Consider the following 24858-nt stretch of genomic DNA (forward strand, 5'->3'; position numbering starts at 1 on the left):
ATTTCTCGTAGTCCGTAGTGGATGCTGGGGACTCCATAAGGACCATGGGGAATAGACGGGCTCCGCAGGAGACTGGGCACTCTTAAAAGAAAGATTAGGTACTATGTCTGGTGTGCACTGGCTCCTCCCTCTATGCCCCTCCTCCAGACCTCAGTTAGGGAAACTGTGCCCGGAAGAGCTGACATTACTAGGAAAGGATTTGGAATCCAGGGTAAAACTCATACCAGCCACACCAATCACACCGTACAACTTGTGATAACTATACCCAGTTAACAGTATGAACAACAACTGAGCCTCATTCAACAGATGGCTCATAACAATAACCCTATAGTTAAGCAATAACTATATACATGTATTGTAGAAAGTCCGCACTTGGGACGGGCTCCCAGCATCCACTACGGACTACGAGAAATAGAATTACCGGTGAGTAAATTCTTATTTTCTCTGACGTCCTAGAGGATGCTGGGTACTCCGTAAGGACCATGGGGATTATACCAAAGCTCCCAAACGGGCGGGAGAGTGCGGATGACTCTGCAGCACCGAATGAGCAAACTCAAGGTCCTCCTCAGCCAGGGTATCAAACTTGTAGAACTTTGCAAATGTGTTTGAACCCGACCAAGTAGCAGCTCGGCAAAGTTGTAAAGCCGAGACCCCTCGGGCAGCCGCCCAAGAAGAGCCCACCTTCCTCGTGGAATGGGCTTTTACTGATTTAGGATGCGGCAGTCCAGCCGCAGAATGTGCAAGTTGAATCGTGCTACAGATCCAGCGAGCAATAGTCTGCTTTGAAGCAGGAGCACCCAGCTTGTTGGGTGCATGCAGGATAAACAGCGAGTCAGTTTTTCTGACTCTAGCCGTCCTGGAAACATAGATTTTCAGGGCCCGGACTACGTCCAGCAACTTGGAATCCTCCAAGTCACGAGTAGCCGCAGGCACCACAATAGGTTGGTTCAAATGAAACGCTGATACCACCTTTGGGAGAAATTGGGGACGAGTCCTCAATTCTGCCCTGTCCATATGGAAAATCAGATATGGGCTTTTACAGGACAAAGCCGCCAATTCTGACACACGCCTAGCTGAGACCAAGGCCAACAGCATGACTACCTTCCACGTGAGATACTTCAACTCCACGGTCTGAAGTGGCTCAAACCAATGTGATTTTAGGAAATCCAACACAACGTTGAGATCCCAAGGTGCCACTGGAGGCACAAAAGGGGGCTGAATATGCAGCACTCCCTTAACAAACATCTGAACTTCAGGCAGTGAAGCCAGTTCTTTTTGAAAGAAAATAGACAGGGCCGAAATCTGGACTTTAATGGATCCCAATTTTAGGCCCATAGTCACTCCTGACTGTAGGAAGTGCAGAAATCGACCCAGCTGAAATTCCTCTGTTGGGGCCTTCCTGGCCTCACACCAAGCAACATATTTTCGCCATATGTGGTGAGAATGTTTTGCTGTCACATCCTTCCTAGCTTTTATCAGCGTAGGAATGACTTCATCTGGAATGCCCTTTTCCATTAGGATCCGGCGTTCAACCGCCATGCCGTCAAACGCAGCCGCGGTAAGTCTTGGAACAGACAGGGCCCCTGTTGTAGCAGGTCCTGTCGGAGCGGCAGAGGCCAAGGGTCCTCTGAGATCATTTCTTGTAGTTCCGGGCACCAAGTTCTTCTTGGCCAATCCGGAACGATGAGTATAGTTCTTACTCCTCTCTTCCTTATTATCCTCAGTACCTTTGGTATGAGAGGAAGAGGAGGGAACACATAAACCGACTGGTACACCCACGGTGTCACTAGAGCGTCCACAGCTATCGCCTGAGGGTCCCTTGACCTGGCGCAATATCTTTTTAGCTTTTTGTTGAGGCGGGACGCCATCATGTCCACCTGTGGCCTTTCCCAACGATTTACAATCAGCTTGAAGACTTCTGGATGAAGTCCCCACTCTCCCGGGTAGAGGTCGTGCCTGCTGAGGAAGTCTGCTTCCCAGTTGTCCACTCCCGGAATGAACACCGCTGACAGTGCTAGCACGTGATTCTCCGCCCATCGAAGAAACCTTGTGGCTTCTGCCATCGCCATCCTGCTTCTTGTGCCGCCCTGTCGGTTTACATGGGCGACCGCCGTGATGTTGTCTGACTGAATCAGCACCGGTTGGTTTTGAAGCAGGGGTTCTGCTTGACTCAGGGCATTGTAAATGGCCCTTAGTTCCAGAATATTTATGTGTAGGGAAGTCTCCTGACTCGACCACTGTCCTTGGAAGTTTCTTCCCTGAGTGACTGCCCCCCAACCTCGGAGGCTTGCATCCGTGGTCACCAGGACCCAGTCCTGAATGCCGAATCTGCAGCCCTCGAGAAGATGAGCACTCTGCAGCCACCACAGCAGAGACACCCTGGCCCTCAGGAACAGGGTGATCAACCGATGCATCTGAAGATGCGATCCGGACCACTTGTCTAACAGATCCCACTGAAAGATCCTTGCATGGAATCTGCCGAAGGGAATTGCTTCGTAAGAAGCTACCATCTTTCCCAGGACTCGCGTGCAGTGATGCACCGACACCTGTTTTGGTTTCAGGAGGTCCCTGACCAGAGATGACAATTCCTGGGCCTTCTCCTCCGGGAGAAACACCTTCTTCTGTTCTGTGTCCAGAATCATGCCCAAGAACAGCAGACGCGTCGTAGGAATAGCCGTCGTAGCTGCGACTTTGGGATATTCAGAATCCAGCCGTGCTGTTGTAGCACTTCCCGAGATAGTGCTACTCCGACTAACAACTGCTCCTTGGACCTTGCCAAAGGAGATCGTCCAAGTACGGGATAATTATAACTCCCTTCTTTCGAAGGAGTATCATCATTTCGGCCATTACCTTGGTAAATACCCTCGGTGCCGTGGACAGACCAAACGGCAACGTCTGGAATTGGTAATGACAGTCCTGTACCACAAACCTGAGGTACTCCTGGTGAGGTGGGTAAATGGGGACATGTAGGTAAGCAACCTTGATGTCCAGTGACACCATAAAATCCCCCTCTTCCAGGCTTGCAATAACCGCCCTGAGCGATTCCATTTTGAACTTGAACTTCCTTATATAAGTGTTCAAGGATTTCAAATTTAGAATGGGCCTCACCGAACCGTCTGGTTTCGGTACCACAAACATTGTGGAATAGTAACCCCGTCCTTGTTGAAGGAGGGGAACTTTGATTATCACCTGCTGAAGGTACAGCTTGTGAATTGCCGCCAGTACTACCTCCCTTTCCTTGGGAGCAGCTGGCAAGGCTGATTTGAGGTAACGGCGAGGGGGAGACGCCTCGAACTCCAGCTTGTATCCCTGAGATACCACTTGTAGAACCCAGAGATCCACCTGTGAGCGAACCCACTGGTCGCTGAAGTTCCGGAGACGCGCCCCCACCGCACCTGGCTCCACCTGTGGAGCCCCAGCGTCATGCGGTGGACTTAGTGGAAGCAGGGGAGGATTTTTGTTCCTGGGAACTGGCTGTCTGGTGCAGCTTTTTCCCTCTACCCCTGCCTCTGGGCAGAAAGGACGCGCCTCTGATCCGCTTGCCTTTCTGAGGCTGAAAGGACTGTACTTGATAATACGGTGCTTTCTTAGGCTGTGAGGGAACCTGAGGTAAAAAAGTCGACTTCCCAGCTGTTGCTGTGGATACGAGGTCCGGGAGACCGTCCCCAAACAATTCCTCACCCTTATAAGGCAAAACCTCCATGTGCCTTTTAGAATCAGCATCACCTGTCCACTGCCGAGTCCATAATACTCTCCTGGCAGAAATGGACATTGCATTAATTCTAGATGCCAGCCGGCAAATGTCCCTCTGTGCATCCCTCATATATAAGACGACGTCTTTAATATGCTCTATGGTTAGCAAAATAGTATCCCTGTCAAGGGAATCAATGTTATCTGACAGGGTATCAGACCAAGCAGCTGCAGCACTACACATCCATGCTGAAGCAATTGCAGGTCTCAGTATAGTACCTGAGTGTGTATACACAGACTTCAGGATAGCCTCCTGCTTTCTATCTGCAGGCTCCTTTAAGGCGGCCGTATCCTGAGACGGCAGTGCCACCTTTTTTGATAAGCGTGTGAGCGCCTTGTCCACCCTAGGGGATGTTTCCCAACATAACCTGTCCGTTGGCGGGAAAGGGTACGCCATTAGTAACCTCTTAGAAATCACTAATTTCTTATCTGGGGAACACCACGCTTCTTCACACAATTCATTTAACTCATCTGATGGGGGAAAAGTCACTGGCTGCTTTTTCTCCCCAAACATAATACCCTTTTTAGCGGTAACCGGGTTAATGTCAGAAATGTGCAACACATTTTTCATTGCCGTAATCATGCATCGGATGGCCCTTGTGGACTGTACATTTGTCTCATCCTCGTCTACACTGGAGTCAGACTCCGTGTCGACATCTGTGTCTGCCATCTGAGGTAGCGGGCGTTTTTGAGCCCCTGATGGCCTCTGAGACGCCTGGGCTGGCGCGGGCTGAGATGCCGGCTGTCCCAAAGCTGTTACGTCATCGAACCTTTTATGCAAGGAGTTGACACTGTCGGTTAATACCTTCCACATATCCATCCACTCTGGTGTCGGCCCCGCAGGGGGCGACATCACACTTATCGGCTCTTGCTCCGCCTCCACGTAAGCGTCCTCATCAAACATGTCGACACAGCCGTACCGACACACCGCGCACACACACAGGGAATGCTCTGACTGAGGACAGGACCCCACAAAGTCCTTTGGGGAGACAGAGAGAGAGTATGCCAGCACACACCAGAGCGCTATATAACAGAGGGATTTAAGGGCCCTACACACTGGCCGATTTTTTGAAAGATATGAACGATCTCGTTCATAAATGAACGAGAACTCGTTCATATCTTTCAGTGTGGAGACTCCTGCGATGAACGATGCGCGGCCCCGCGCTCGTTCATCGCTGGTCTCCCGTCGGCTGTGCATGCAGGCCAATATGGACGATCTCGTCCATATTTGCCTGCACTTCAATGCAGCCGCGTGACGGGGGGAGTGAAGAAACTTCACTCCCCCCGTCACTGCCCCCCCGCCGCCGGGTCGCTCGTCGGCCGTATCCGCCGTCGGGCAGCTCGGCGGCGGGTCGGCCAGTGAGTAGGGCCCTTTACACTAACACAAAGTGAATTTTCCCCCAATAGCTGCTTATATCACCTTTTGCGCCTAAATTTATGTGCCCCCCCTCTCTTTTTTACCCTTCTTGTAGTGTATACTGCAGGGGAGAGCCTGGGGAGCGTCCTTCCAGCGGAGCTGTGAAGAGAAAATGGCGCCGGTGTGCTGAGGGAGATAGCCCCGCCCCCTCCACAGCAGGCTTCTCCCGCTTTTTTAATAATGTTAATGGCGGGGGATTAGGCACATATACAGTTTATAACTGTATTATGTGCACATTTGCCAAAAGGTATACTTATTGCAGCCCAGGGCGCCCCCCCCCCCCCCTGCATCCACCAGTGACCGGAGCGTGTGGTGTGCTGTGGGAGCAATGGCGCACAGCTGCCTTATTGAAGACCGGAGTCTTCAGCCGCCGATTTTCTCCTGGTTCTTCCGTCTTCTGGCTCTGAAAGGGGGACGGCGGCGCGGCTCCGGACGATCGAGGTCGGGCCCTGTGTTCGATCCCTCTGGAGCTAATGGTGTCCAGTAGCCCTAGAAGCACAAGCTAGCTGCAAGCAGGTAGGTTCGCTTCTCTCCCCTCAGTCCCTCGTAGCAGTGAGTCTGTTGCCAGCAGATCTCACTGAAAATTAAAAAAACCTAACAAATACTTTCTTTTCTAGTAAGCTCAGGAGAGCCCACTAGGTGCATCCAGCTCTGGCCAGGCACAGATTCTAACTGAGGTCTGGAGGAGGGGCATAGAGGGAGGAGCCAGTGCACACCAGATATAGTACCTAATCTTTCTTTTAAGAGTGCCCAGTCTCCTGCTGAGCCCGTCTATTCCCCATGGTCCTTACGGAATACCCAGCATCCACTAGGACGTTAGAGAAATGTAGTGTAAGAAATAACAGCAAGGGGCTCTGCGAATTAGATCCCGTGGGGTGCACTATATATACACAAAAATTAAAAGAATGGGGTAGGGAGCATACAGTGTCCAGCCTGCAGGCAGTGATCTGTGTTGAAGTGAGGTTTTGATTTAATTCCCTGCTGGGATAGTGAGCTTGTTCCCCAAAAGCACAGCAGGGGCAGCTCAGTGCAGGGAAGCCTGCCCTGCCACCTCCAAGATGGCCACCGTCAGCAGGGTTTAATGTGTTCACCCACAGGCCGCCTCAGCCAGCCCTCCACAAGGCCAGGGGTCTGATATCCACCCCAGCGTCTTCAGAGAGTCCCCCGGGCGGGTGGATGTGACAAGCAGACCGCTCGTATCAGCACAGCGCCCGCGCTCCGCTCACTGCCACATCCAAGATGGCCACCGCCCCCGGACCTCCGCCACTCGGCTCAGCTCCGGCCCCACAGCTCCAGGGGCTCTTCTCACCTCCTTGATTCCTCGGCCGAGTCCCCAAGGTAGGAACTGTGCAGTGGGGCAGGCAGTTTAGCAGTGTGGGGCGCCTGGTAATCGTCCGAACTCGGGCAGGGTTTTTTTTTCAAATTGAGGTCCCGGCTTCACCACGGTGGGAAGGCCACAACCTGCAAGCACAGGACAGGCCTGTGCCCTGGCTCCGCAGCTCACCCCCAATATAAACAAAGCAGCAAGGGCCGCTATAGGTATGGGTAAATCAGAAGGAAAGGGGGTAAATCAGAAGGAAAGGGGGGTAAAAGGGTTCAATCGGGCAGGAGCTCCTCTGGGACACGTCTTTCTTAGTTAGGCACAAGCCACTCCCCCGCCTAAGATACTTTCTTATTAGCAAGCTCAGGAGAGCTCACTAAAGTGCACCCAGCTCTGTCTGGGCACAGATTCTAACTGAGGTCTGGAGGAGGGACATAGAGGGAGGAGCCAGAGCACACCAGTAGTCCTAATTCTTTCTTAGAGTGCCCTGTCTCCTGCGGAGCCCATCTATTCCCCATGGTCCTTAGAGTCACCAGCATCCACTAGGACGTTAGAGAAAATAAGATTTTACTCACCGGTAAATCTATTTCTCGCAGTCCGTAGTGGATGCTGGGAACTCCGTAAGGACCATGGGGAATAGACGGGCTCCGCAGGAGACAGTACCTAATCTTTCATTTAGAGTGCCCTATCTGGTGTGCACTGGCTCCTCCCACTATGACCCTCCTCCAGACCTAAGTTAGGATACTGTGCCCGGAAGAGCTGATACAATAAGGAAGGATTTTGAATCCCGGGTAAGACTCATACCAGCCACACCAATCACACCGTATAACTCGTGATACTATACCCAGTTAACAGTATGAAATATAACTGAGCCTCTCAACAGATGGCTCAACAATAACCCTTAGTTAGGCAACAATTACATACAAGTATTGCAGACAATCCGCACTTGGGATGGTCGCCCAGCATCCACTACGGACTACGAGAAATAGATTTACCGGTGAGTAAAATCTTATTTTCTCTGACGTCCTAGTGGATGCTGGGAACTCCGTAAGGACCATGGGGATTATACCAAAGCTCCCAAACGGGCGGGAGAGTGCGGATGACTCTGCAGCACCGAATGAGAGAACTCAAGGTCCTCCTCAGCCAGGGTATCAAATTTGTAGAATTTTGCAAACGTGTTTGCCCCTGACCAAGTAGCAGCTCGGCAAAGTTGTAAAGCCGAGACCCCTCGGGCAGCCGCCCAAGATGAGCCCACTTTTCTCGTGGAATGGGCTTTTACTGATTTAGGATGCGGCAATCCAGCCGCAGAATGCTCCAGCTGAATTGTGCTACAAATTCAGCGAGCAATAGTCTGCTTAGAAGCAGGAGCACCTATTTTGTTGGGTGCCTACAGGATAAAAAGCGAGTCAGTTTTCCTGACTCCCGCCGTCCTGGAAATATAAATTTTTAAGGCCCTGTCTACGTCCAGTAACTTGGAATCTTCCAAGTCCCTAGTAGCCGCAGGCACTACAATAGGTTGGTTCAAATGAAAAGCTGATACCACCTTAGGGAGAAACTGGGGACGAGTCCTCAATTCTGCCCTATCCATATGGAAAATCAGATAAGGGCTTTTACATGACAAAGCCGCCAATTCTGACACACGCCTGGCCGAAGCCAAGGCCAATAACATGACCACTTTCCACGTGAGATATTTCAAATCCACAGTTTTAAGTGGCTCAAACCAGTGTGATTTTAAGAAACTCAACACCACGTTGAGATCCCAAGGTGCCACAGGAGGCACAAAAGGGGGCCGAATATGTAGCACTCCCTTTACAAATGTCTGAACTCCAGGCAGTGAAGCCAGTTCTTTCTGGAAGAAAATCGACAGAGCCGAAATCTGGACCTTAGTGGAACCCAAGTTTAGGCGCATAGTCACTCCTGACTGTAGGAAGTGCAGAAAACGACCCAGCTGAAATTCCTCTGTTAGGGCCTTCCTGGCCTCACACCACGCAACATATTTTCGCCAAATACGGTGATAATGGTTTGCGGTTACTTCTTTCCTGGCTTTTATCAGCATAGGAATGACTTCCTCCGGAATGCCCTTTACCTTTAGGATCCGGAATTCAACCGCCCTGCCGTCAAACGCAGCCGCAGTAAGTCTTGGAACAGACAGGGCCCCTGCTGTAGCAGATCCTGTCTGAGCGGTAGAGGCCATGGGTCCTCTGATATCATTTCTTGAAGTTCTGGGTACCAAGCTCTTCTTGGCCCCTCCGGAACCACGAGTATCGTTCTTACTCCTCGTTTTCTTATTATTCTCAGTACCTTTGGTATGAGAGGCAGAGGAGGGAATACATAAACCAAATGGTACACCCACAGTGTCACTAGAGCGTCCACAGCTATTGCCTGAGGGTCCCTTGACCTGGCGCAATATCTAGTTTTTTGTTTAGGCGGGACGCCATCATGTCCACCTGTGTCCTTTCCCAACGGTTTACCAACAGTTGGAAGACTTCTGGATGAAGTCCCCACTCTCCCGGGTGTAGGTCGTGTCTGCTGAGGAAGTCTGCTTCCCGGTTGTCCACTCCCGGAATGAACGCTGCTGACAGTGCTAAGACGTCATTTTCCGCCCATCGGAGAATCCTTGTGGCTTCTGCCATCGCCATCCTGCTTCTTGTGCCGCCCTGTCGGTTTACATGGGCCACTGCCGTGATGTTGTCTGATTGGATCAGTACCGGCTGGTTTTGAAGCAGAGGCCTTGCCAGACTTAGGGCATTGTAAATGGCCCTCAGTTCCAGAATATTTATGTGTAGGGACGACTCCTGACTTGACCAAAGTCCTTGGAAATTTCTTCCCTGTGTGACTGCCCCCCCAGCCTCGAAGGCTGGCATCCGTGGTTACCAGGACCCAGTCCTGTATGCCGAATCTGCGGCCCTCTTGAAGATGAGCACTCTGCAGCCACCACAGTAGAGATACCCTGGTCCTTGGAGACAGGGTTATCAGCCCATGCATCTGAAGATGCGATCCCGACCACTTGTCCAAGAGGTCCCACTGAAAGGTTCTTGCATGGAACCTGCCGATTGGAATTTTGCTTCGTAAGAAGCTACCATTTTTCCCAGGACTCGTGTGCAGTGATGCACCGATACCCGTTTTGGTTTCAGGAGGTCTCTGACTAGAGATGACAGCTCCTTGGCTTTCTCCTGCGGGAGAAACACTATTTTCTGTTCTGTGTCCAGAACCATCCCCAGGAACAGTAGGCGTGTGGTAGGAACCAGCAGTGACTTTGGAATGTATAGAATCCATCCGTGCTGTTGTAGCACTTCTCGAGATAGTGCTACTCCGACCAACAACTGCTCCTTGGACCTCGCCTTTTCGTCCAAGTACGGGATACTTAAAACTCCCTTTTTTTCAAAGGAGTATCATCATTTCTGCCATTACCTTAGTAAAGACCCTCGGTGCCGTGGACAGTCCAAACGGCAGTGTTTGGAATTGGTAATGGCAATCCTGTACCACAAATCTGAGGTACTCCTGGTGAGGATGGTAAATGGGGACATGTAGGTAAGCATCCTTGGTGTCCAGGGATACCATGTAATCCCCCTCCTCCAGGCTTGCAATAACCGCTCTGAGCGATTCCATCTTGAATTTTTTTTTTTATGTATGTGTTCAAGGATTTCAAATTTAAAATGGGTCTCACCGAACCGTCCGGTTTCGGTACCACAAACAGTGTGGAATAGTAACCCCGTCCTTGTTGAAGTAGGGGCACTTTGACTATCACCTGCTGGGAATACAGCTTGTGAATTGCCTCTAGCACAGCCTCCCTGCCTGAGGGAGTTGTCGGCAAGGCAGATTTGAGGAAACGGCGGGTGGGAGACGCCTCGAATTCCAGCTTGTACCCCTGAGATACTACTTAAAGGATCCAGGGATCCACCTGTGAGCAAGCCCACTGATCGCTGAATTTTTTGAGGCGGCCCCCCACCGTACCTGGCTACGCCTGTGGAGCCCCCGCGTCATGCGGTGGACTCAGAGGAAGCGGGGGAAGAATTTTGATTCTGGGAACTGGCTGACTGGTGCAGCTCATTCCCTCTTCCCTGTGCAGAAAGGAAGCGCCTTTGACCCGCTTGCTTTTCTGAAGCCGAAAGGACTGTACCTGATAATACAGTGCTTTCTTAGGCTGTGAGGAAACCGGAGGTAAAAAATTTTCTTCCCAGCTGTTGCTGTGGTTACGAGGTCCCAGAGACCATCCCCAAACAATTCCTCACCCTTATAAGGCTATGTGCCTTTTAAAGTCAGCATCACCTGTCCAGTGTCGGGTCTCTAATACCCTCCTGACAGAATGGACATTGCATTAATTCTGGATGCCAGCCAGCAAAATATCCCTCATCTATAAGACGACATCTTATGTTCGCAAAATAGTATCCCTGTTTGACAGGGTTACAGACCACGCTGCAGGTCTCAGTCTAGTACCCGAGTGTGTAAATACAGACTTCAGGATGGCCTCCTGCTTTTTATCAGCAGGTACCTTCAAAGTGGCCGTATCCTAAGACGGCAGTGCCACCTTTTTTGACAAAGGTGTGAGCGCCTTATCCACCCTAGGGGATATCTCCCAGCATAACTTATCCTCTGGCGGGAAAGGGTACGCCATCAGTAACTTTTTAGAAATTATCAGTTTCTGATCTGGGGAACCCACGCTTTTTCACACTTCATTCACTCATTTGATGGGGGAACAAAACACTGCCTGCTTTTTCTCCCCAAACATAAAACCCTTTTTTAGTGGTACTTGGGTTAATGTCAGAAATGTGTAACATTTTTTATTGCCGGGATCATGTAACGGATGTTCCTAGTGGATTGTGTATATGTCTCAACCTCATCGACACTGGAGTCAGACTCCGTGTCGACATCTGTGTCTGCCATCTGAGGGAGAAGGGTTTTTGAGCCCCTGATGGCCTTTGAGACACCTGGGCAGGCGCGGGCTGAGAAGCCGGCTGTCTCATAGCTGTTACATCATCCAGCCTTTTATGTAAGGAGTTGACACTGTCGGTTTATACCTTCCACCTATCCATCCACGCTGGTGTCGGCCTCACAGGGGGCGACATCACATTTATCAGCATCTGCTCTGCCATCACATAAGCCTCCTTATCAAACGTGTCAACACAGCCGTACCCACACACACAGGGAATGCTCTGACTGAGGACAGGACCACACACAGCCCTTTGGGGAGAGAGTATGCCAGCACACACCAGAGCGCTATATAATTTAGGGATTAACACTATAATGAGTGAATTTTTCCCAATAGCTGCTTGTATATACAATATTGTGCCTAAATTTAGTGCCCCCCCCCTCTCTTTTTAACCCTTTGAGCCTGCAAACTACAGGGGAGAGCCTGGGGAGCTGTCTTCCAGCTGCACTGAAGAGAAAATGGCGCCAGTGCGCTGAGGGAGATAGCTCCGCCCCTTTTTCGTGGACTTTTCTCCCGCTTTTTTTATGGATTCTGGCAGGGGTATTTATCACATATATAGCCTCTGGGGCTATATATTGTGATATATTTGCCAGCCAAGGTGTTTTTATTGCTGCTCAGGGCGCCCACCCCCCCCCCCCCCAGCACCCTCAGTGACCGGAGTGTGAAGTGTGCATGAGGAGCAATGGCGCACAGCTGCAGTGCTGTGCGCTACCTTGGTGAAGACTGATGTCTTCTGCCGCCGATTTTCCGGACCTCTTCTTGCTTCTGGCTCTGTAAGGGGGACGGCGGCGCGGCTCCGGGAACAAACACCAAGGCCAGTTCCATGCGGTCGATCGCTCTGGAGCTAATGGTGTCCAGTAGCCTAAGTAGCCCAAGCTAGCTGCAAGCAGGTAGGTTCGCTTCTCCCCTTAGTCCCTCGATGCAGTGAGCCTGTTGCCAGTAGGTCTCACTATAAAATAAAAAACCTAAAATAAACTTTCTTTCTAGGAGCTCAGGAGAGCCCCTAGTGTGCATCCAGCTCGGCCGGGCACAGAAATCTAACTAAGGTCTGCAGGAGGGTCAGAGTGGGAGGAGCCAGTGCACACCAGATAGTACCTAATCTTTCTTTTAGAGTGCCCAGTCTCCTGCGGAGCCCGTCTACTCCCCATGGTCCTTACGGAGTTCCCAGCATCCACTAGGACGTCAGAGAAACACAGAATGTTTACCCAGTAGTGCTGCTGTAATGTAATCGCCAATTATGTGCCCCCCCTCTACTTTAAAACCCTCTTTCACCATGTGTCAAGCAGGGGAGTCTGGGGAGCTTTCTCTCAGCGGACCTGTGGAGAGAAAATGGCGCTGGTAAGTGCTGAGGGAGAAGCCCCGCCCCCTCAGCGGCAGGCTTCTGTCCCGCTCAAACTTCATAAAATATGGCGGGGGCTCATTTATATACATATACAGTGCCCACCTGTGCATGTATATAGTCATTTGCCATAGGAGAGGTATTCTATTGCTGCCCAGGGCGCTGGCGGCCCCCACCCCCTGCACCCGTACAGTGACCGGAGTGCGTGAGGTGTATGGGAGCAATGACTTACAGCTGCAGAGCTGTGCGTTACCTCAGTGAAGCACCCGAGGGCTTCTGCCGCCTCAGTATCTTCTTTCTTCTGGCTCTGAGGAGAGCGGCGGTGCGGTTCTGGGATGAACACCCAGGACGAACCTGTGTTCCACTCCCTCTCGAGCTAATGGTGTCCAGTAGCCAAGAAGCAGAGCCTATCATTTAAGTAGGTCTGCTCCTCTCTCCTCAGTCCCTCGCTGCAGGGAGTCGGTTGCCAGCAGAGCTCCCTGAAAATAAGAAAAACCTAACAAAATTCTTTCTTAACAGGAAACTCAGGAGAGCTCCCTGCAGTGCACCCATCTACCTCTGGGCAGTCTAAAACTGAGGTCTGGGAGGAGGGACAGAGGGAAGAGCCAGTGCACACCCAGAGTCTAAAGTCTCTTAAAGTGCCCATGTCTCCTGTGGAGCCCATCTATTCCCCATGGTTCTTATGGAGTCCCAGCATCCTCTAGGATGTTAGAGAAAAGCATTTTGTCTTTGGAAAAATGGTGTACAATCACACCAGTTTGGAAAAACTATATTCCACTGCTGGGTGTGCAAATCTAAACACCTCCCTGAAATAAAAAGGGAGGTTGGTGCATTAAAGTAAAAAAAAAAAAAAAAAAAAAAAAGTGTAATTAATATAAATCTATATATTTATTATTTTTTTATATATTTTTTTTTTTCTCTCTTCTTTCAAACCAATTAATTTGCACTACACACATTCAAAACAAAGCCCAGACATTTTGGTGCAACTTCAAGACCTTAATCTCTGCTCCAATAGCAAGTTTATGGTGCGGTGGTCTGAAACAGGACGTCGTCAGCCATGTTTTATTATGGCAATATTGTCTGTCTAATATGGGATCAGTGGAAGCTGGGTGTCTCAAGGTTACAGGAAGTGGTACCACTAGAAAGCTTAAGAGCGCATTTCTAGTCAACGCTGTTATACTAACCAAACATAGCCAAAGTGAAGGATACGACTTAATCATAGAGAAGCCTAAATTTAAAAAAAACACAAAACAATTTATTGAGATGTACAGAAATTAAAATAGCAAGAACAAAATAAAACAAAATACTAGCAGTGGAACATTGGAGGAATATCCAGGGTGATTTCCTCTAGACTAGCCAGAAGAGACGGCAGACCATCTGCAGCATCTGAAACGATAAATCACATGGAATATTTAAGCATCTGAGGTGTACATGGTTCCAGGCAGACACCACCCCTATCAGCTTATTACAGAAGGATAACCTGCATCAGCATTTAGTGACTAAGATGCTGCAATTGCCTATCTGCCATCAGTAACCTGTGAGCTAGTTTACAGCCACAAAGAAAATCCTTCAGGGGCCATATATTACCAATAATGAATCCAGCATGAAATACTCCCTCCTTGGGGTTACAGCTGTGAAAGCCATGTGGTGCAGACTCTGCATAACCCTTGTGCTGGAGTAGAGTATGAGGCCACGGTAGATGCTAGAATCAAGTGGGCTAAGGGACCTTTTCCGTCTGGGGGAGTCACAACACAAGGGGGAGGAGCAAGGCCAGCGGGATAGTTCCTCTACTATCCACACCACCAACTATTACCTTTAGTAATCAGGTGGCGAGCGAAGCGGAGCAGAGCGAGCCACAAGCGTTGGCGAGCGAAGCGAGCCCGCAAGGGAACTTTTCGGGTACCCTGTTCGCCCATAGCTCCTCCCCCTGGTGACGTGTCTCCTCCCCTAGATAGGTCAGAAGGTCCCTTCTCCCACTCAGAAATACAATCAACCATGAGGCCACAAGCTCCAGGCAGATGAGCTACACTTAAGACTGAGGAGCTTTGCATCTTTCAGGAAGAGGTGTGGCCACAGGTTAAGCAAGGTAGCAAATATTGGAGGAGGGGCGGGGAAATAGCATGTTTTAGACAAGGTGGCAACATCTAGTTGAGGGGCAGATGTTGCATATGACAGCTGTCCAGCAGAACGGATGCAGCGTACCTGGTTTGCTGGAAAGGATTTTTTTTTTTTTTTTTTTTTTAAATAGCACTCAGCATCTTTAAAATCAAACTTTGGCACACCGAGAATTGTAATTAATGAGCAGAGAGGTCAAATGTAGGAACTAACCATATTCCCAGCTGAAGGATGGCACATCCATGGGAGAGAGCTCCTGATTCAGTAATGCATCAATCCTAGTAGCTTCATTCTCATTCACCAGAAGGGAGACACCAGCTAGGCAAATGTGACTCAGCTTATGTTCTTCTGGGACGTCAAAGCTTTCAAAGTCTGGAAGAGGTAAAACCGTTACAACTCATACCCATAGAGGCTGAACAATGTGCAAAATTAACAGAACACTGGGGGTTATTCAGAGTTGTTAGCAAACAAAAAAATAAGAATTTACTTACCGATAATTCTATTTCTCGGAGTCCGTAGTGGATGCTGGGGTTCCTGAAAGGACCATGGGGAATAGCGGCTCCGCAGGAGACAGGGCACAAAAAGTAAAGCTTTAGGATCAGGTGGTGTGCACTGGCTCCTCCCCCTATGACCCTCCTCCAAGCCAGTTAGGTACTGTGCCCGGACGAGCGTACACAATAAGGGAGGAATTATGAATCCCGGGTAAGACTCATACCAGCCACACCAATCACACCGTACAACTTGTGATCTAAACCCAGTTAACAGTATGATAACAGCGGAGCCTCTGAAAAGATGGCTCACAACAATAATAACCCGATTTTTGTAACTATGTACAAGTATTGCAGATAATCCGCACTTGGGATGGGCGCCCAGCATCCACTACGGACTCCGAGAAATAGAATTATCGGTAAGTAAATTCTTATTTTCTCTATCGTCCTAGTGGATGCTGGGGTTCCTGAAAGGACCATGGGGATTATACCAAAGCTCCCAAACGGGCGGGAGAGTGCGGATGACTCTGCAGCACCGAATGAGAGAACTCCAGGTCCTCTTTTGCCAGGATATCAAATTTGTAGAATTTTACAAACGTGTTCTCCCCTGACCACGTAGCTGCTCGGCAGAGTTGTAATGCCGAGACCTCTCGGGCAGCCGCCCAAGATGAGCCCACCTTCCTTGTGGAATGGGCCTTAACCGATTTAGACTGTGGCAGGCCTGCCTCAGAATGTGCAAGTTGAATTGTGTTACAAATCCAACGAGCAATCGCCTGCTTAGAAGCAGGCGCACCCAACTTGTTGGGTGCATACAGTATAAACAGCGAGTCAGATTTTCTGACTCCAGCTGTCCTGGAACATATTTTCAGGGCCCTGACAACTCCTAGCAACTTGGAGTCCTCCAAGTCCCTAGTAGGTGCAAGGCACCACAATAAGCTGGTTCAGGTGAAACACTGACACCACCTTAGGGAGAGAACTGGGGACGAGTCCGCAGCTCTGCCCTGTCCGAATGGACAAACAGATATGGGCTTTTTTGAGAAAAAAACACCAATTTGACACTCGCCTGGTCCAGGCCAGGGCCAAGAGCATGGTCACTTTTTATGTGAGATGCTTCAAATCCACATATTTGACTGGTTTTAAACCAATGTGATTTGAGGAATCCCAGAACTACGTTGAGATCCCACAGTGCCACTGGAGGCACAAAAAAGGGGTTTGTATATGCAATACTCCCTTGACAAACTTCTGGACTTCAGGAACTGAAGCCAATTCTTTCTGGAAGAAAATTTACAGGGCCGAATTTGAACCTTAATGGACCCCAATTTGAGGCCCATAGACACTCCTGTTTGCAGGAAATGCAGGAAACGACAGAGTTGAAATTTCTTTGTGGGGCCTTCCTGGCCTCACACCACGCAACATATTTTCGCCACACGTGGTGATAATGTTGTGCGGTCACCTCCTTTCTGGCTTTGACCAGGGTAGGAATGACCTCTTCCGGAATGCCTTTTTTCCCTTAGGATCCGGCTTTCCATCGCCATGCCGACAAACGCAGCCGCGGTAAGTCTTGGAACAGACATGGTACTTGCTGAAGCAAGTCCCTTCTTAGCGGCAGAGGCCATAAGACCTCTGTAAGCATCTCTTGAAGTTCCGGGTACCAAGTCCTTCTTGGCCAATCCGGAGCCATGAGTATAGTTCTTACTCCTCTACGTCTTATAATTCTCAGCACCTTAGGTATGAGAAGCAGAGGAGGGAACACATACACCGACTGGTACACCCACGGTGTTACCAGAACGTCCACATCTATTGCCTGAGGGTCTCTTGACCTGGCGCAATACCTGTCCCGTTTTTTGTTCAGACGGGACGCCATCATGTCCACCTTTGGTATTTCCCAACGGTTTACAATCATGTGGAAAAAACTTCTCAATGAAGTTTCCACTCTCCCGGGTGGAGGTCGTGCTGAGGAAGTCTGCTTCCCAGTTTCCATTCCCGGGATGAAAAACTGCTGACAGTGTTATCACATGATTTTCCGCCCAGCGAAAAGTCCTTGCAGTTTCTGCCATTGCCCTCCTGCTTCTTGTGTCGCCCTGTCTGTTTACGTGGGCGACTGCCGTGATGTTTTTCCCACTGGATCAATACCGGCTGACCTTGAAGCAGAGGTCTTGCTAAGCTTAGAGCATTATAAATTTACCCTTAGCTCCAGTATATTTATGTGGAGAAAAGTCTCCATACTTGATCACACTCCCTGGAAATTTTTTCCTTGTGTGACTGCTCCCCAGCCTCTCAGGCTGGGCTCCGTGGTTACCAGCATCCAATCCTGAATGCCGAATCTGCTGCTCTCTAGAAGATGAGCACTCTATAACCACCACAGGAGAGACACCCTTGTCCTTGGATATTGGGTTATCCGCTGATGCATCTGAAGATGCGATCCGGACCATTTGTCCAGCAGATCCCACTGAAAAGTTCTTACGTGAAATCTGCCGAATGGAATTGCTTCGTAGGAAACCACCATTTTTACCAGGACCCTTGTGCAATGATGCACTGTTTTTAGGAGGTTCCTGACTTGCTCGGATAACTCCCTGGCTTTCTCTTCCGGGAGAAACACCTTTTTCTGGACTGTGTCCAGAATCATCCCTAGGCACAGCAGACGTGTCGTCGGGATCAGCTGCGATTTTGGAATATTTAGAATCCACCCGTGCTGATTGTAGCAGTATCCGAGATAGTGCTACTCCGACCTCCAACTGTTCCCTGGACTATGCCCCTATCAGGAGATCGTCCAAGTAAGGGATAATTAAGACGCCTTTTCTTCGAAGAAGAATCATCAATTCGGCCATTACCTTGGTAAAGACCCCAGGGTGCCGTGGACAATCCAAACGGCAGCGTCTGAAACTGATAGTGACAGTTCTGCACCACGAACCTGAGGTACCCTTAGTGAGAAGGGCAAATTTGGGACATAGAGGTAAGCATCCCTGATGTCCCGGGACACTATATAGTCCCCTTATTCCTGGTTCGTTATCACTGCTCTGAGTGACTTCATCTTAATTTGAACCTTTGTAAGTGTTCAAAAACAAATTTTTAGAAGAAGTCTCACCTAGCCTTCTGGCTTCAGTACCACAATATAGTGTGGAATAATACCCCTTTTCTGTAGTAGGAGGGGTAATTTAATTATCACCTGCTGGGAATACAGCTTGTGAATTTTTTTTTTTTTTTTTTCCCCATACTACCTCCTTGTCGGAGGGAGACTTGGTAAAGCAGACTTCAGGAGCCTGCGAAGGGGAAACGTCTCGACATTCCCATCTGTACCCCCGGGATACTACTTGTAGGATCCAGGGGTCCTGTACGGTCTCAGCGCCATGCTGAGAACTTGTCAGACGCGGTGGAACGCTTCTGTTCCTGGGAATGGGCTGCCTGCTGCAGTCTTCTTCCCTTTCCTCTAGCCCTGGGCAGATATGATCTTATAGGGACGAGAGGACTGAGGCTGAAAAGACGGTGTCTTTTTCTGCAGAGATGTGACTTAGGGTAAAAAACGGTGGATTTTCCAGCAGTTGCCGTGACCACCAGGTCCGATGGACCGACCCCAAACAAGTCCTCTTCCTGTATACGGCCATACTGTGCCGTTTGGAATCTGCATCACCTGACCACTGTCGTGTCCATAACATCTTCTGGCAGTTATGGACATCGCGTTTATTCATGATGCCAGAGTGCAAATATCCCTCTGTGCATCTCGCATATATAGAAATGCTCTATAGTCAATAAAATACTGTCCCTGTCAAGGGTATCAATATTTTTAGTCAGGGAATCCGACCAAGCCACCCTAGCTCTGCACATCCAGGCTGAGGCGATCGCTGGCCGCAGTATAACACCAGTATGTGTGTATATACTTTTTATTATATTTTCCAGCCTTGTCAGCTGGTCCTTGAGGACGGCCCTATCTATAGACGGTACCGCCACTTCTTTTGATAAGCGTGTGAGCGCCTTATCCACCTTAAAGGGTGTTTCCCAACGCGCCCTAACTTCTGGCGGGAAAGGGTATACCGCCCATAATTTTCTATCGGGGGGAACCCACGCATCACACACTTTATTTAATTTATCTGATTCAGGAAAAACTATGGTAGTTTTTTCACATCCCACATAATACCCTCTTTTGTGGTACTTGTAGTATCAGAAATACGTAACACCTCCTTCATTGCCTTTAACGTGTGGCCCTAATAAGGAATACGTTTGTTTATTCACCGTCGACACTGGATTCAGTGTCCCTGTCTGTGTCTGTGTCGACCGACTAAAGTAAACGGGCGTTTTAAAAACCCTTGACGGTGTTTTTGAGACGTCTGGACCGTACTAATTGTTTGTCGGCCGTCTCATGTCGTCAACCGACCTTGCAGCGTGTTGACATTATCACGTAATTTCCTAAATAAGCCATCCATTCCGGTGTCGACTCCCTAGAGAGTGACATCACCATTACAGGCAATTGCTCCGCCTCCTCACCAACATCGTCCTCCTACCTGTCGACACACACGTACCGACACACAGCACACACACAGGGAATGCTCTGATAGAGGACAGGACCCACTAGCCCTTTGGAGAGACAGAGGGAGAGTTTGCCAGCACACACCAAAAACGCTATAATTATATAGGGACAACCTTATATAAGTGTTTTCCCTTATAGCATCTTAATATATATATAAGCATATCGCCAAATTAGTGCCCCCCCTCTCTGTTTTAACCCTGTTTCTGTAGTGCAGTGCAGGGGAGAGCCTGGGAGCCTTCCCTCCAGCCTTTCTGTGAGGGAAAATGGCGCTGTGTGCTGAGGAGATAGGCCCCGCCCCTTTTTCGGCGGCCTCGTCTCCCGCTCTTAACGGATTCTGGCAGGGGTTAAATATCTCCATATAGCCTCCGGAGGCTATATGTGAGGTATTTTTAGCCAAAATAGGTATTCATTTGCCTCCCAGGGCGCCCCCCTCCCAGCGCCCTGCACCCTCAGTGACTGCCGTGTGAAGTGTGCTGAGAGGAAAATGGCGCACAGCTGCAGTGCTGTGCGCTACCTTTAGAAGACTGAGGAGTCTTCTGCCGCCGATTCTGGACCTCTTCTTACTTCAGCATCTGCAAGGGGGCCGGCGGCAAGGCTCCGGTGACCATCCAGGCTGTACCTGTGATCGTCCCTCTGGAGCTGATGTCCAGTAGCCAAGAAGCCAATCCATCCTGCACGCAGGTGAGTTCACTTCTTCTCCCCTAAGTCCCTCGTTGCAGTGATCCTGTTGCCAGCAGGACTCACTGTAAAATAAAAAACCTAAGCTAAACTTTCCTAAGCAGCTCTTTAGGAGAGCCACCTAGATTGCACCCTTCTCGACCGGGCACAAAAATCTAACTGGCTTGGAGGAGGGTCATAGGGGGAGGAGCCAGTGCACACCACCTGATCCTAAAGCTTTACTTTTTGTGCCCCGTCTCCTGCGGAGCCGCTATTCCCCATGGTCCTTTCAGGAACCCCAGCATCCACTAGGACGATAGAGAAAATAAGAATTTACTTACCGATAATTCTATTTCTCGGAGTCCGTAGTGGATGCTGGGGTTCCTGAAAGGACCATGGGGAATAGCGGCTCCGCAGGAGACAGGGCACAAAAGTAAAGCTTTCCGATCAGGTGGTGTGCACTGGCTCCTCCCCCTATGACCCTCCTCCAAGCCAGTTAGGTACTGTGCCCGGACGAGCGTACACAATAAGGGAGGAATTTTGAATCCCGGGTAAGACTCATACCAGCCACACCAATCACACCGTACAACTTGTGATCTAAACCCAGTTAACAGTATGATAACAGCGGAGCCTCTGAAAAGATGGCTCACAACAATAATAACCCGATTTTTGTAACTATGTACAAGTATTGCAGATAATCCGCACTTGGGATGGGCGCCCAGCATCCACTACGGACTCCGAGAAATAGAATTATCGGTAAGTAAATTCTTATTTTCTCTATCGTCCTAGTGGATGCTGGGGTTCCTGAAAGGACCATGGGGATTATACCAAAGCTCCCAAACGGGCGGGAGAGTGCGGATGACTCTGCAGCACCGAATGAGAGAACTCCAGGTCCTCCTTAGCCAGGGTATCAAATTTGTAGAATTTAGCAAACGTGTTTGCCCCTGACCAAGTAGCTGCTCGGCAAAGTTGTAAAGCCGAGACCCCTCGGGCAGCCGCCCAAGATGAGCCCACCTTCCTTGTGGAATGGGCATTTACATATTTTGGCTGTGGCAGGCCTGCCACAGAATGTGCAAGCTGAATTGTATTACACATCCAACTAGCAATAGTCTGCTTAGAAGCAAGAGCACCCAGTTTGTTGGGTGCATACAGGATAACAGCAAGTCAGTTTTCCTGACTCCAGCCGTCCTGGAACATATTTTCAGGGCCCTGACAACATCTAGCAACTTGGAGTCCTCCAAGTCCCTAGTAGGTGCAAGGCACCACAATAAGCTGGTTCAGGTAAAACACTGACACCACCTTAGGGAGAGAACTGGGGACGAGTCCGCAGCTCTGCCCTGTCCGAATGGACAAACAGATATGGGCTTTTTTGAGAAAAAACCACCAATTTGACACTCGCCTGGTCCAGGCCAGGGCCAAGAGCATGGTCACTTTTCCTGTGAGATGCTTCAAATCCACAGATTTGACTGGTTTTAAACCAATGTGATTTGAGGAATCCCAGAACTACGTTGAGATCCCACAGTGCCACTGGAGGCACAAAAGGGGGTTGTATATGCAATACTCCCTTGACAACTTCTGGACTTCAGGAACTGAAGCCAATTCTTTCTGGAAGAAAATCGACAGGGCCGAAATTTGAACCTTAATGGACCCCAATTTGAGGCCCATAGACACTCCTGTTTGCAGGAAATGCAGGAAACGACCGAGTTGAAATTTCTTTGTGGGGCCTTCCTGGCCTCACACCACGCAACATATTTTTGCCACATGTGGTGATAATGTTGTGCGGTCACCTCCTTTCTGGCTTTGACCAGGGTAGGAATGACCTCTTCCGGAATGCCTTTTTCCCTTAGGATCCGGCTTTCCACCGCCATGCCGACAAACGCAGCTGCGGTAAGTCTTGGAACAGACATGGTACTTGCTGAAGCAAGTCCCTTCTTAGCGGCAGAGGCCATAAGACCTCTGTAAGCATCTCTTGAAGTTCCGGGTACCAAGTCCTTCTTGGCCAATCCGGAGCCATGAGTATAGTTCTTACTCCTCTACGTCTTATAATTCTCAGCACCTTAGGTATGAGAAGCAGAGGAGGGAACACATACACCGACTGGTACACCCACGGTGTTACCAGAACGTCCACAGCTATTGCCTGAGGGTCTCTTGACCTGGCGCAATACCTGTCCCGTTTTTTGTTCAGACGGGACGCCATCATGTCCACCTTTGGTATTTCCCAACGGTTTACAATCATGTGGAAAAAACTTCCCGATGAAGTTTCCACTCTCCCGGGTGGAGGTCGTGCCTGCTGAGGAAGTCTGCTTCCCAGTTTCCATTCCCGGGATGAAACACTGCTGACAGTGCTATCACATGATTTTCCGCCCAGCGAAAAGTCCTTGCAGTTTTTGCCATTGCCCTCCTGCTTCTTGTGTCGCCCTGTCTGTTTACGTGGGCGACTGCCGTGATGTTTTTCCCACTGGATAAATACCGGCTGACCCTGAAGCAGAGGTCTTGCTAAGCTTAGAGCATTATAAATTTACCCTTAGCTCCAGTATATTTATGTGGAGAAAAGTCTCCAGACTTGATCACACTCCCTGGAAATTTTTTCCCTGTGTGACTGCTCCCCAGCCTCTCGGGCTGGGCTCCGTGGTCACCAGCATCCAATCCTGAATGCCGAATCTGCGGCCCTCTAGAAGATGAGCACTCTATAACCACCACAGGAGAGACACCCTTGTCCTTGGATATAGGGTTATCCGCTGATGCATCTGAAGATGCGATCCGGGCCATTTGTCCAGCAGATCCCACTGAAAAGTTCTTGCGTGAAATCTGCCGAATGGAATTGCTTCGTAGGAAGCCACCATTTTTACCAGGACCCTTGTGCAATGATGCACTGTTTTTAGGAGGTTCCTGACTAGCTCGGATAACTCCCTGGCTTTCTCTTCCGGGAGAAACACCTTTTTCTGGACTGTGTCCAGAATCATCCCTAGGCACAGCAGACGTGTCGTCGGATCAGCTGCGATTTTGGAATATTTAGAATCCACCCGTGCTGTTGTAGCAGTATCCGAGATAGTGCTACTCCGACCTCCAACTGTTCCCTGGACTATGCCCTTATCAGGAAATCGTCCAAGTAAGGGATACTTAAGACGCCTTTTCTTCGAAGAAGAATCATCATTTCGGCCATTACCTTGGTAAAGACCCGGGGTGCCGTGGACAATCCAAACGGCAGCGTCTGAAACCGATAGTGACAGTTCTGCACCACGAACCTGAGGTACCCTTAGTGAGAAGGGCAAATTTGGGACATAGAGGTAAGCATCCCTGATGTCCCGGGACACTATATAGTCCTCTTCTTCCTGGTTCGTTATCACTGCTCTGAGTGACTCCATCTTGATTTGAACCTTTGTAAGTGTTCAAAAATTTTTTTAGAATAAGTCTCACCTAGCCTTCTGGCTTCAGTACCACAATATAGTGTGGAATAATACCCCTTTTCTTGTAGTAGGAGGGGTAATTTAGTTATCACCTGCTGGGAATACAGCTTGTGAATTTTTTTCCATACTGCCTCCTTGTCGGAGGGAGACCTTGGTAAAGCAGACTTCAGGAGCCTGCGAAGGTGAAACGTCTCGACCTTCCAATCTGTACCCCTGGGATACTACTTGTAGGATCCAGGGGTCCTGTACGGTCTCAGCGCCATGCTGAGAACTTGTCAGAAGCGGTGGAACGCTTCTGTTCCTGGGAATGGGCTGCCTGCTGCAGTCTTCTTCCCTTTCCTCTATCCCTGAGCAGATATGATCTTATAGGGACGAGAGGACTGAGGCTGAAAAGACGGTGTCTTTTTCTGCAGAGATGTGACTTAGGGTAAAAAACGGTGGATTTTCCAGCAGTTGCCGTGGCCACCAGGTCCGATGGACCGACCCCAAATAACTCCTCATCCTTTATACGGCAATACACCTTTGTGCCGTTTGGAATCTGCATCACCTGACCACTGTCGTGTCCATAACATCTTTTGGCAGTTATGGACATCGCATTTACTCATGATGCCAGAGTGCAAATATCCCTCTGTGCATCTCGCATATATAGAAATGCATCCTTTAAATGCTCTATAGTCAATAAAATACTGTCCCTGTCAAGGGTATCAATATTTTTAGTCAGGGAATCCGACCAAGCCACCCCAGCTCTGCACATCCAGGCTGAGGCGATCGCTGGTCGTAGTATAACACCAGTATGTGTGTATATACTTTTTATGATATTTTTCCAGCCTCCTGTCAGCTGGTCCTTGAGGACGGCCCTATCTATAGACGGTACCGCCACTTGTTTTGATAAGCGTGTGAGCGCCTTATCCA

At 49.6% G+C, this 24858-nt stretch overlaps 1 protein-coding gene across 1 annotated transcript in view; it reads right to left on the reverse strand.

Moving 5' to 3' along the window:
• Window positions 1–13990: 13990 nt before the first annotated feature.
• Window positions 13991–24858, reverse strand: part of PTTG1 (PTTG1 regulator of sister chromatid separation, securin) — a 37734-nt gene continuing 26866 nt past the window's right edge. The window contains exons 5-6 of the mRNA XM_063928762.1: window positions 15086–15244; window positions 13991–14143 (exon numbers count right to left, since the gene is read on the reverse strand). Of these exons, the coding sequence (XP_063784832.1) occupies window positions 14064–14143; window positions 15086–15244 (239 nt within the window). The 3' untranslated portion in view covers window positions 13991–14063. The remainder of the gene's footprint in view (window positions 14144–15085; window positions 15245–24858) is intronic.

The sequence above is a fragment of the Pseudophryne corroboree genome, chromosome 6 (assembly GCF_028390025.1).
Source record: "Pseudophryne corroboree isolate aPseCor3 chromosome 6, aPseCor3.hap2, whole genome shotgun sequence".
Lineage (NCBI taxonomy): Eukaryota > Metazoa > Chordata > Amphibia > Anura > Myobatrachidae > Pseudophryne > Pseudophryne corroboree.